The sequence below is a fragment of the Castor canadensis genome, chromosome 17 (genome assembly GCF_047511655.1).
Source record: "Castor canadensis chromosome 17, mCasCan1.hap1v2, whole genome shotgun sequence".
Lineage (NCBI taxonomy): Eukaryota > Metazoa > Chordata > Mammalia > Rodentia > Castoridae > Castor > Castor canadensis.
In genome coordinates, this window is record NC_133402.1 from 43,939,785 (window position 1) to 43,952,824 (window position 13,040).

The following is a 13,040-nucleotide window of genomic DNA, read 5'->3' on the forward strand; positions in this document are numbered from 1 at the left end:
TCTGGCTTCATGGGAGGCCCTTGCAGTCTTACTGGACACACCATCAGGCTGTTTCGGGACTTCGAACCTGCCTAGCAAGAACCAGGGCCTCTGCTCCAGTTCCTTCCATGACATCCAGAACAAGCCATCCTAAGCAAGGCCCAAGGCCCCTGCCCAAAATGGTCTTGAATGTGATCCCAGATACACATGTGGTGGTGGTGGGGGGGGTAGTGTGGTTAGAGTGACCCAGCCCGGGGCAGCAGTCAGCTAGGGGTAGGGTCACAAGAGAGGTCACAGAGGCCTCTCCACACTAGTAGCCCACTCACCACCTGGACCCTGCTAGCCGGGGGGCCCATGGTCCCCATCCTGCTGCCTGCTCAGCCTGGCAGCTTTCCTTTGCAGCCTGCTGCCAGCGCAGCCACCCCCTGCCCCCACGGGGGCCCGTGCCAGAGCAGCATTCCGCAAGCCTGGCTGCATCTCCCCAGCAGAGGCTGAGCAGAGAGGCCACTCGGCAGTCGCTAGGTCACACGGCTGCGGGCAGTGGGGCCTGGGCCTCTGGCCCCCACCCCTCTGGTACCTCCATCTCCTGGTCTCTGGCCATTGTTCTTAAAGGCTTTGCTCAGAGCAGCGGCGGTTCGGGTTTTAAATCTGCTCTGGAAATCTCCGTGCAGCCAGAGGCTGCAAGGTAGGTACGGGCTGACGTCCCGGAGGCACAGACTCGCACCGGGTTACCCCAGTGGGAGGCCGGAGCGGTTGTGGACCTCCGACTCACCCCCAACTCGGAGCAGCTCAGGCCACAGGCTGCGGGTGGTGAGTGCCGCTGGGGTGCGGGATTCAGTCCCTCAGCGTAGGCTGGCGCAGGAGAGCAGGTGGAAGGAAGTCTTTTCAGCAGTGGGTTGGGGGCCCAGCAACGCCCAGCTTTCCGATTCACTGTAGCCTCCAACCCTGACCCCGCCTCCGGGGTGCAGCGGAAGGGCACGGAGGTTAGACTCCGGGACGAACTTCCCAGCAAAAAGTGGGATCCGCGCGGGAGGGTGGGGTCGGGAGCCCACCCGCCCTAATGCAAGTCGCGGTGCCTGGCCGGGGTGGGCCGGAAGGCCCGGGGCAGGGCGGACTGCGCGGGGACGCCGCGCACCACGCGTGTCCGCGCCCCCCGCCGGCGCGCAGGGCGGCCTGGCCCTTTAAGCGTCCAGACGGCGGCCCCAGCTGACGCGCGGGCTCCAATCGGCGCCCCGCGCCCCCCGCCCGCCGCGCCCGAGGCTCTGGGGCCGCAGCTGCTCGGCGCTGGACTCGCCGCGGCCCTGCGCCTCCGCCCGCCCGGCCGCGCCCCCGGGGGCCATGGTCGCTGGGCCCTGCGCGGGGGCGGCCCCCAGCGCGGCGCTTCATGGAGCGGCCCCGGCCCGGCCGCCGGGGGCAGCGCGATCCCGCGGGGCCCTGTGAGCCCCCAGCGCCACGGCACCATGGTACGCAGGGCCCTGCCTGTCCTCCCGCTTATCCGCCCACCTGCTAGCGCTGCCTTCCCAAGCGCACGGCCCAGCGGGCCCGGGTGGAGGAGCTGAGAGATCTTGCCCCTCCCCCGGTGTCCCCGACTCCATCTGCCGGGTCCCCGCGGGCCGGGAATGCGGCGCTACGGCGCGGATCTGGGGGGAGGGAGTTAAATTCCTGGGGTGGGGGCGCGGGCGCGAGAGCCTGAGGTCTTGCTAGGCACCGGCTGGGGGGCGGGGGGGTGGACGCTTCCCTGCGCCTGGGACGGCGCCGCCCTCCAGCTGGGTGATGGGGGAAGGGGGGAGTCGGATTCCCGCCCGGGCCTTGGGCCACGTGGGCGCTGGAGCCGCCCTGCCTAGTGATTGGGGTGGCTTGGGCCAAGAGCAGGGGGCGCCCATAGCTTGGGTCCAAACTCCCGTGTGACCTTGGGCCGGTCCTGTCCTTCTCTGGGAAATAGACCCTGAGGTAGGGGCAGAGGAGCCTGTCACAGACAACCGTTTCCGAAAGGAAGAGCCTAGCGGTCGTGAGCCAGTGCCCCTTGCTCTACCTGGGCTCACTCACTGCTGCCCAGGAATGAAAGGGTTGGCATGGGGGTTGGATGCAGGAGTTTTGCAAGGGGCCTTCCTCGCAGCGAGGCAGGTACCCCTCAGGTACAGAAAGCTCTGGCTTCAGCAGGTGTTTATCCTGACTCTGGAGTGACCGTTTGAGGGCATGAAACCTCTGGAAATGGGGGTGTCTGACTGCCCACTCGGCCTGCATCTTAGCTAGACTGGGGTGGCCTGGATCTGAAAACCGGGTGTGTGGCTGCAGGTGGCACAACCAGATGAGAAGGGGCATCCCCAGCTTCAGGGAACTGGCACATCTGGTTGGGGAGGCCAGCACAGCTGGTGGGCACTGCATGGGAGGGGCCAGACTGGGGAGCAGCTGTGCCTTGCTACTCTGCACTCAGCCAGTGACTTCCCAGGATGGTGCCTGCGGCTGGGGGACTGCCTTGGGAATGGTGGCTTCAGGGCATCACTGCACTCTTCCCTGCAAGGCCAGAGGGCTGGGCCAGAGGGCTTGTGGACCATTGCCCTTTCCCTATGCATTCTATAAAGGGAGAGTAGATGGGGGGGTTAGGGCCCTGCAGTCTGGGGCAGGCCATCCCCAACAGGCCTGGCTTTGGCAAGTCCTTCTGCAGGGCACTCTCTCTGCCCCTGTCTGGCCCCTGGAGGCCTCAAGGAGCCCCCTTTACAGCCTGAGTTGTACTCTGACCCTTCACCAACCTGCAAGCATCATGCCTGGGGAGGAGGCAGCAGCAGTAGAGGAGTAGGGGCTGGGTCAGGAAGCACAGCTGGGCACTGGCTGGGAGGGTTCTGACTACATGGAGTAGTGTCCAGTCCAGCAAGGAAAGGGTGGCCTTAGCAGAGGAGGGAGGCCAGGACTGTGGACTGTGAGCCTCAGTTTCCCCATCAGTGCAGTAGGGGTTGTCCCAGGATGAATCAGAGTGAGTCAGAGGAGGGAGATGGGCGGGGCTTGGTGCCACGTCCCAGTTATACTGGCCAGACCTGGACCGACCAACAGCTCTGGGACAGCTATAAAATGGGTGGCTCTTGGCTAGGGGGCAGGTGTGGTGGGAGACTCATGGAACATGATTGCCACAGTCGGGGGCCTGGCCAGATTGGGATCTGAGAACACACAGGGTGGGTGCTGTGGTGGGGTGCTGTCTGTGGAGGACAGAGTCCAGGGCAGACCTGGGAGCAGGTGCCTGCTGGTGGCTCATTGAGGCTCACTGGAGGCCCAAGGTGGTTTCTTACTTAGGTGACTGAGTAATTGAGCCTAGATTCCACCAGTCTGGCCCCACACTGCTGCCAGGTGAAGGAAGGACTGGCATGGGGGCAGGCTGGGCTGTGGATCACCAGGGTGGGCTCATCCCTGGTCTTTGAGATACTGGGTCTGTGGCCATGAGGCAAGGGACCACTCCAACCTGGGAGGCTCTGACCCACCTAGGCAGGGCCTGAGGAGAATGCATAGGGTTGGTCCAGCCAGGCAGATACAGTTGAGTGTCTGTTGTGCACTGGACCCTGTGCAAGGCACTGGACAGGCAGCCTGTCTGTACCAAGCATCTTTTGGGAGTCCATTGTGATGGGGCCAGGTGGGATGAGTAGGCCCCTGTTCTGGGCCATTCACAGGTGCTGGATGTGACCTACTGGCCTGATGGTCTGACTTATTGCCTTTTGGGACCCCCCAGGGCTCCCCAGAAGGTGTGACTTCCAAGATAGGTCCATCCTTGAGCCTCTGGGCCTGGACCATATCTGACTAGAGCCTGGATTCCTAGAGGGAAAAAACAGGTCTTTGGGATCTCCTGCCTACAAGTAGGTGGACAGGTAACCCAGCTGTGTCCCTCTGGCCCCAGAGAACCTCTGTGTGCAGGGGAGTTGTTGGAGCAGGCCCAAGAACCCAGGCAAGGTGGAGGCAGCTGCTGGGGCTCCCTGGCCTCCTCAGGCAGGGCAGCAGGACCAGGGCAGAGAGGAGTTACAGGCCTGGGCCTGGGTTCCTGCAGGATAGTTTGTCTTCTGCAGCCCTCAGGGCCTGGGCCTTGCACCTGCACTGGCAAGACTGCCTGCGGCATATAGCTTCTGTTGTTCTGTTGGGAGGACAGGATTGGGGATTGGCCAGCCAGTTTGTATTTGTGAGTCTATGGACGTGCTGGAGGTTGGGATGGAGGTAGAGGAGACCACAGTAAGCAGGGGCACACAATCTTGTATGCCTCGGGTTTTTAGGCTCCAGCAATAAAAATCCTGTGCCCCAGGATCCCCAGGGCCCTGGCTAACCCAGACAAATGGTCACCATAGCCCCCTTTCCTTCCCTTGCCTTCCTTTCCTTTCCTTCCTGAGATGACTGCCCATTCAGAGGAAGAGCTGTGGAGAAGCCCAGGAAAGTGGACTGACCTAGAACTGACCATCAGCCCCAGGTCACAGTGGGAGTCTGAGCCCTAAAGGGGTGACTGATTCAAGAGGAGCTTGAGTCTTGCCTCTCACTTCCTTGCCAGATGGATCCAGAAATCATGGGCAGTCTCCTGGATGGTAGCACTGGGTGGGCTGCTGGGACTGGGCAGCGACCCACTGGCCTTGACCACTCCCATGCCCTTGGCCCCACAGTTGCTGGTTGAGAAGACGACCGACTCTCCAGCGGCCGAGTTCTCGCTGGTGGAGGACGTGGCACTGCACTTTGCCTGCTTGATGGGCCGCCTGAACGAACAGCGCCTCTTCCAGCCCGACCTCTGCGACGTGGACCTGGTGTTGGTGCCGCAGCGCAGTGTCTTCCCGGCACACAAGGGCGTGCTGGCCGCTTATAGCCAGTTCTTCCACTCACTCTTCACCCAGAACAAGCAGCTGCAGCGTGTGGAGCTGTCCCTGGAGGCACTGGCGCCCAGCGGCCTGCAGCAAATCCTCAATTTCATCTACACATCCAAGCTGTTGGTCAACGCAGCCAACGTCCACGAGGTGCTCAGTGCTGCCTCGCTGCTGCAGATGGCTGACATCGCCGCGTCCTGCCAGGAGCTGCTGGATGCCCGCTCCCTCGGTCCCCCAGGCCCAGGCCCTGTGGCCCTGGCTCAGCCAGCTACCAGCTGCACCCCAGCCACACCACCCTACTACTGTGACATCAAGCAGGAGGCCGATGCCCCGGGCCTGCCCAAGATCTATGCCCGAGAGGGTCCTGATCCCTACTCAGTGCGCGTGGAGGATGGGGCAGGGACGGCTGGTGACACAGTGCCTGCCACCACTGGGCCAGCACAGCCTCTCTTCAAGGAGGAGAAGGAGGGAGGGGTGGAGGCGGCTGGGGGTCCTCCAGGCAGCCTGTGCAAGCTGGAGGGCGGGGAGGAACTGGAGGAAGAGCTCGGGGCTCCAGGTACCTACAGTCGCCAGGAGCAATCGCAGATCATCGTGGAAGTGAACCTCAACAACCAGACACTGCATGTGTCCACGGGGCCCGAGGGGAAGCCAGGGGTTGCAGCGAGTCCAGCCACCATGGTGCTGGGCCAAGAGGATGGGCTACAGCAACACTCGGAGGAGGAGGATGAGGAGGACGAGGAGGAGGAAGAGGAGGAAGAAGGTGGAGGTAGTGGAGGAGGGGAAGAGGAGGAGGAAGACGAGGAGGGTGGCAGTCGGGGAGAAGAGGAAGATGAGGAGGAGGAAGAACACAGCGAGCAGGAGGAGGAAGAAGAGGAGGAGGACGAGGGGCACAGTGAGCAGGACCCAGAGAGCTCAGACGAGGAGGGGGAGGTTGCAGGCAGGCAGGGTGGGGGGCGCCAGGGCACCCGGGCAGACCCCGCACCCCACAGTCGGATGGCCACGCGGTCCCGGGAAAATGCACGGCGCCAGGGCACCCCTGAGCCAGAGGAGGCCGGGCGGCGGGGTGGGAAGCGGCCGAAGCCTCCTGGAGGGGCCCCTGCACCAGCTCGTGGGCCACCAGCTCCTGATGGGCTGGGAGCCAAGGTGAAGCTGGAGGAGAAGCAGCACCACCCATGCCAGAAGTGCCCTCGAGTCTTCAACAACCGCTGGTACCTGGAGAAGCACATGAATGTGACCCACAGCCGCATGCAGATCTGCGACCAGTGCGGCAAGCGCTTCCTGCTGGAGAGTGAGCTGCTGCTGCACCGGCAGACAGACTGTGAGCGCAACATCCAGGTGGGCCTCAGGGCAGACTCCCACACCAACCAGGTGGCCTGGGAGATCACACTTAGCCTCCAGGCAGGGCCCAGGCTTTCCAGGTGGTGAGAGATCCCTGAGAGAGACAGATAGAGCTGGGCTTTGGCATGTGGAGAGCTATGCACAGAGGACCGGAGCAGACAATACCCTTGGCCAGAGGGCAAGGGGCAACATGGACACAGGATGACAGTGGAGGGTTGTCTGAACACATGAGACCAGGGCATAGCAGCTCTGGGGAGGAATGAGTCACTTGGCATTTTGATAAATCCCTAGGGCTGCAGGAAGGCCAGCAGAGCCATCCTGTACAGTTTCACAGGTTGTACACTGCATAGGGGGAGGGGATCTGCCCAGTGGGAGTGCCACTTTCCACTTCTCACAGAGGCACTGTGTAGAGCAGGGGCAGACTCTGCATTCAGCTATTGGGAGATGCCATCTAGCCTGGGCCTGATGAAAAGGGACTGGATGAGAAATTGAGGATGAGCAGGGTCTGCTGGAGACCTGGGCTGGCTGTCAGGCCTTGAGCCAGCTGAGTTTGTACCAGCCTAGCCTCTCAGGGTAGAGAGCAGCACGGGGCCACCCAGGCTCCCCCAGGTGGCTTTTACCTTTTCTGGCCCTGGAGAAGGGGGAGAGAGAAGGAGGGAGGTAGGTGGGTGGGTGCTAATTACCTGCACTAATTGCTAATTGCAGCACCCGGTGGAGAAAGTGTAACCTGGGAGTTACCCGGGAACCTGCCCCACCCTTGTGCACCTGTTCCCACTTGCCTGCCCCTGGGCTGCTCTCTGACTCTACCTGCTGCACACCAAGCCTCCCTAGGAGGAGAAGCTTGAGTGCACTCCCACGTGGGCATCCTGAGCCAGTCCCTGCCTGAGCCCTAGCCTGGCCTCCAGCCCTCTGGAGAGCCCTGCACAAGGGTCCAGGAGAACAGGGAGAGGGGAGAATGGTCCCCAAGGTCAGCCACTGCCCTCCAATGCCTGTGGGGACCTAGTACCTCCTTTAGCCCTCCCTAGCCAGCCTTTAGGGCTCATTCCCTTGGGGGTCTCTGGTGTCCGCACACAGGCCTGGCAGGGGAGGCAGCCATGATAACACCCCAGCTCTGTGAGAACCCTGGGAGCTGTGTGTGCAGTTGCCACACCTGACACAGTACCCCTCAACTAATTGTTCATTTCCCTTTGTAGAGAAGCGGGCCTGGGAAAGGCCCTATGAATGAGCACAAAGGGGCTACGTGGAAGAGGTGACCCAAGCAGGGCCTGGGTCAGTGTGGGTGGCTGCGTAGGGAGTCGTCATTCCCTGTCCTAGGAATATGAGGTCAGCTTGGTCACGGGACATGAAAAGCCCTCTCTCCAGCACACTTTAGCTGGGGTAATAGGCCAGAGAGGGGTCAAGGCTTGTCCAAGGTCCCCAGAACCCAAGGCCTGAGGTCCTCTCACCCTACAGTGTGTAACATGTGGCAAAGCTTTCAAGAAGCTCTGGTCCCTTCACGAGCACAACAAGATCGTGCATGGCTACGCAGAGAAGAAGTTCTCATGCGAGATCTGTGAGAAGAAATTCTACACCATGGCCCATGTACGCAAGCATATGGTTGGTAAGTCTGGGCCATTGGGGGTGCTGTCAGAACGGGATCGGCTGCTGGCTGTACCCGGAGGACTTTGCATCCAGGTGGATGGGAAGACACCACATCCATGGGCAATGTGAAGGGGTGAGAAGGCCCCTCTCAGCTGGGAGGCCTGGGGAGACAATTGTGACCAGGATGGTCTCTGGGACCAGGGCTATCAGGTACAGTTGGGCAGGTTGTGCACTGCATCAGGGTACCTAGACAGGATGGCAGCAGCTGATACACTGCCAACCAGGCTGTGGGTCCTGGCATGGGGTTATGTCCACCCAAGGAAAGGAACACCTTTTCCTAAATTATACTAAGTGCCATATGGGCTGGCACAGGCCCTGTCTTGGTTTGATAGCAGCTGTGCCTCTGATTCTTTCTCACCTTCTGGCCCTCACAGGGCTTCAGGCTTCTCTGAATGCAGCCTCCCCCAGGGGTCACACCTGGACACAGTAAGGAGGCCCCCCAAGTGTGTGTTGGCCATCCCACTGCCTCGGGCAAGGCTGCCCACCCTCTAGGTGGGCCTGGCTGGGTAGCTGGTGTTTTGTGGCCCTTCCTTCCTTGCACAGTCTGAACCCTGGGCCAGAGGGAGGGGTGGCCAAGGTGGCCAATGGGTCCCTGGCCAGGCCCTACTTCCTTTCTCCACTGGACAGTGCCTGGGGCCCTCCAGTGTGAACTGACTGGTTTGGGACCCTGAAGTCTAGATCTTAGCCAGAAGCATGCTGGGTAACCAGGCTTCGTTATCTCTGAGCTGGGGGTGGGGTCTTCCCTGTCTCCAGTCACCTCCTCCCAAACTTTAAGTGTCTGTTGGTCCTCCCTGTCCATGGGTCCTGGTGCGCAGCTGGCTTCCTCCGGACTGCTGTTTTGGCCCAAGGATGGGGCCCTTAATGTGCTATCTGCCCTTGGAGCCGACACCACATTGAGCTCCCAGACCAGGGTGGTGGCACAGAGCTGCCTGGGAAGGTGGGGCCTGGGCCCTGTGGAGGTACTCAGACAGGTGCCCCAGACGTGACAGCCGGTGCCTACCCCATAGCGCACACCAAGGACATGCCCTTCACCTGTGAGACCTGCGGGAAGTCCTTCAAGCGCAGCATGTCCCTCAAGGTGCACTCCCTGCAGCACTCCGGGGAGAAGCCCTTCCGATGTGAGGTGAGACCCACAGCCCACCTGGCTAGAGTTGCAGGAGCCAGGAAGTGAGGCCACCTCTGGTGTCTTTCCCCCGCCCCCCCATCCTGCCCCTAACTCCTGCCCCACAGCACATTCAGGATGGGGACTCTGCATGGGCTGGAGCCAGGAGAGGCAGAGGAGCAGTCCGGGCAGGGGGATCAGAGATGGAGAGAGCAGGGCTGCAGGTGGAGGTGAAAGGATGGGCCTGGGGCCTCTTGCTGCGGCCCACCTCCTTGCCCCCCCCCCCCCCCGCCCCCCAGAACTGCAACGAGCGCTTTCAGTACAAGTACCAGCTGCGGTCGCACATGAGTATCCACATCGGCCACAAGCAGTTCATGTGCCAGTGGTGCGGCAAAGACTTCAACATGAAGCAGTACTTCGATGAGCACATGAAGACCCACACAGGTGCGGCGGCAGGGGGTGGGGACTTAGCCCTGCACAGGACACCTTCTCAACTCTGGGTCTCAGTTTACCTTCTGGTGTAAAACTCAGCGCCATCCTTCGGGTGGCCCAGGGTTGGGTGAGGCTAGTACTAAAAAGGTCCGGGTCGGGAGAACTTAAGAGCAGCCAGGCTGGGGTGTGGTGACGCCCCACTGCCACCCTAACCCCAGGGGAGAAGCCGTACATCTGCGAGATCTGCGGCAAGAGCTTCACCAGCCGGCCCAACATGAAGCGGCACCGGCGCACGCACACGGGTGAGAAGCCATACCCGTGCGACGTGTGCGGCCAGCGCTTCCGCTTCTCCAACATGCTCAAGGCGCACAAGGAGAAGTGCTTCCGCGTCAGCCACCCTCTGCCCGCCGACGGCCCCCCGTGCGCCGCGAGCCTAGCCACACCACCCCTGCTCCCCGGGCTGCCCCCGCCCCTGCCACCGCCGTCGCACCTGCCACCACCACCCCCGCTCTTCTCCACCACTGCCAACAGCAGTGGGAGGATGAGCGCCAACTGACCCAGTCGCTCCTGCGGACACCTGAGCCCGGCCGGCGCCAGGGGGACTCTACTGGCCCCCACTTCCTGGGAAGGGTGGTGGTACTGCCCCACCTCTGCAGGGGTGGCTGGATGAGGCCCCGCCTCCCCCCCCCCTTTCTGCACCTCCTTGAAGCCTTTACTCTCCCCACTCCCCGGAAGTAAAGGAAAAGTGAGGAAGCCATTTGCAGTACCCCCTCCAGGTGAGGTGGTGCTGGAGGCCACAGGTCCTTGGGAGGAAGGGGCCTGGGCAGCGGGCATGGCTGATCACTCTGAGGCCTGAGCCAGGCTGGGCCTGGGTCAGCCTCAGCGGCTCATTCCAGCTCCTCTATTCCCCTAACTTGCTCTCTCTTGAAGGGTTGTGGGAGAAGTTGGGGTGCTGGCTCCCCTTGGAGGAATTGTGGACCCACTTGAGGGCAGTGAACACTTGAGGCAGAGCTTGAGAGCGGACACAAAGCACATTGGGTGGGGAGTGGCCAGGTACAAAGACTGCAGAGCCCTGCTCTACGCCATGTGGAGCTGTGGAGCTGGGCGGGAGGGGCTGGCCCCCAAAGGTTTGCTTTTTCCAGTTACATCCCTGCCGGGCAGGCCCAAGAATCCCCAGGCTGCACCTGGGCCTCAGCGTGCTGTGGGCCAGGCCCTGGGTTGGCAGACAGGCTGAGTCCACAGCATCAGCTACAGGGTACTGCAGTCAAGGAGGCCCTGCCAGTGGGTGAGCCCCCAGGGCCTGTGTCCCCAGGAGGAGCTTGGAGAGTGTATTAGGGTTTCAAGGTGCTATCAGTGGGGCAGGAGGCAGGGCTGCTGTTCACAGAGCACCCCATCCCTGGCCAGCTACCCTTGGCTGCATCTCCCTCACCAGGAGATGCATGTGTCTGTGTATGTCTGCTCCCCAAAGGCCATAGCCTCCCCTTGGCTGGCACCTTGTCCCTCCTGGGCCCCTGCACCCATGGGTAGGGTGCCCACGCCCTAGTGGTGAGAAGAGCCTGCATGCTCAGGCCCTGCTGGCAGGAAGCTCAGCCAGGGCCCAGTGCTTGCACTAATAGAAGGCAGGCACTAATAGGACACCCGTTTTTGTTGTCATTTAACGTCTTTATTCCTGCCTTTAAAGTGGGGAGGAGGATCCATAAGCTACATGTCTCTTAGTTAAGCTCTCTCCTATTGTGTTTATACGGTCGTTTGTTATACGCTGCACCTTACCCCCTCCCTGCCCCCAACACACCACCACCTTCCCAGCATGGCTGGTGTGGCAAGAGGCCTGTGCCCAAGAGGACTAAGGAAGTGATGAACCCCGTTGACTTCCTTGGAGACCCACGGCGTTGGGGCAGAGGGCTGGGGACATTTTAATCATCAATAAACGAAGCACTTTATTCTGTACAGATGTGGGCAGGCCCAAGGTACCGGAGTGATTTGAGGATTTGTCATCCAAGCCACACCATGCTGATGGTTTTGTGGGCTTGGAGGGCAGCTTCCCCATGCTGGGGCCCTTCCCTGGCCTCCCTGAGGCTAAGATTGCAGCTGAAGTACACCAGCCAGAGTCAACAGAAGCACCCTCAGCACCTCCTGTCTGCTGGGGTGGGGGAAGGGAGGCCCCCTCCCTGAGAAAGGAAGGCTCTCTGTTTGGCTCTGGGCTCTATGGTGCCCCCATCCCAAGGCTGGGCATCCAGCTTCTTGCAGGGACCCCGGATTTCTATAGCTCTTTCCCTCCCCTGGACCCCTTGATCTCTGGGCTTCCGTGATGTCCTCAGGGTCTCCTTCCCTCCCCGTTGCTATTTCTAACCTCTGGCCCCAGTGCCTGGCAGCTCTCTAGAGCTCACATTTTACTTAAAAAACAAAACAAAAAGTCTATCTCTCAATTGGACTGTAGACAAGGAACCCCATGGGTTCTCCAACCCATCACTGGTACCAGGGCCTCCCGTAGCAGCTAGAAGCCTTATCACCTGCTGGCCCCTTGTAGCCTGAGTGGCCTGGGATCCCTGATCAGGCTGGGACCTGGACTGTCAGGCCATACTTCAACAAGCAGAGGTCAAAAACGAGTGTGGAGCCCTGTTCCAGGAGTTGGGCTTCCTGGTCTACACATCTACTCTAGGGGCAGGCAGGGGGGTCCAGATAGCTGGATGGGCACTGGTTAGGAAGGTCATTGCAACTGTAGATGGGTGTGGCCCTGTCCCAGGAGGCCCCTGTGTCCCTGGTGCTAAGCAGAGCTCCTTTGGGGCCAGATGCAATAATAGAACCTCGGCAGTGCTGGTATGGACAGGGCGTCTTGTTTTGCCAGCCTTTGCACGTCCTTTTTATCTTTAAAACAAATTAGCAAGCACCTGGATATTGGAATGAGGGGACTGGGGCACCATAGTCACTTCCCAGGGCTCAGCAGAGGGGGCTTGGGATCATCCCAGCCAGTGGAGACCACCTGGGGTCCCCCTGCCCAGCTGGACTCTGCAGCTCTGAAGCCTGGACCTGCCCCTCCCCAGCCCCCTGGATGCTCTGGTCTTGGGCCAGCTGAGTGGAGTGGTCAGAGAGATGAGGTCCACCTAAGCCCCAAGACCACAGCTCGGGGAGCCAGAGTTGGGGTCAGCCTGAGCCTCTGGCCCTGATTCATGCTGTCACAGTCTCCACAGTGCCCTTCAGGGCTGTGTGGTGGCAGAAAGGCCGGGCCCAGGTGTGTGACCCTTGATGTCATGAGTGGCACCCCACAGCCACAGGGTTTGTGGGGAACAGCAGGCGTGCAAGTGAGAAGAATGAAGGGAAATAAAGTCAGTCCAACTCCTGTCATGGCCTGGCCTCCTCTTTACATCTTTGTACCAACAGCTCAGCACACAGGTTCCATGGACCTCCGTGCCCCGGAGCATCCAGGGACCCCATCTCCCTTAAGAGTGGACTGGGCTTGAGGGAACACCCAGAGCTGGGAGCCAAGGCAAGAGCAGAGGTGGGTCCCTGACTATGGCTGGGTCTTAGGCCAGACACAGAGAGGCCTGAAAGACAGAGGTCCTGGGGCTGCTGAGGTCATAACCCCCAAGGCCGTGTCCACAGAAGCAAGGGCCTCTGCAAGTGTGGCATGAAGCCATAGGAGCCCTGGGACAGCAAGGACTAGCCTCTCCCGTTCATGTGCTCAGCCCTGGGGATGCTCTCATGAGTAATAGGGACTCAGCCCTCCCTCT

The 13,040-nt window shown here is 61.2% G+C and overlaps 1 protein-coding gene across 2 annotated transcripts; it reads left to right on the forward strand.

The window, feature by feature from the left end:
• The first annotated feature begins 293 nt into the window (after nt 1-293).
• On the forward strand, nt 294-12,649 carry Zbtb47 (zinc finger and BTB domain containing 47). Of its 2 annotated transcripts, none has more exons than XM_020186243.2 (6): nt 294-664; nt 4,605-6,134; nt 7,590-7,737; nt 8,786-8,901; nt 9,180-9,324; nt 9,531-12,649. In XM_020186243.2, the coding sequence occupies exons 2-6, from the start codon at nt 4,686-4,688 to the stop codon at nt 9,866-9,868; spliced, it is 2,196 nt and encodes a 731-aa protein (XP_020041832.1). In that variant the 5' UTR covers nt 294-664; nt 4,605-4,685; the 3' UTR covers nt 9,869-12,649. The 2 variants fall into 2 exon arrangements, with proteins under 2 accessions (XP_020041832.1, XP_020041831.1); XM_020186242.2 differs by lacking the exon at nt 294-664 and adding an exon at nt 1,291-1,442.
• Nucleotides 12,650-13,040: the final 391 nt, after the last annotated feature.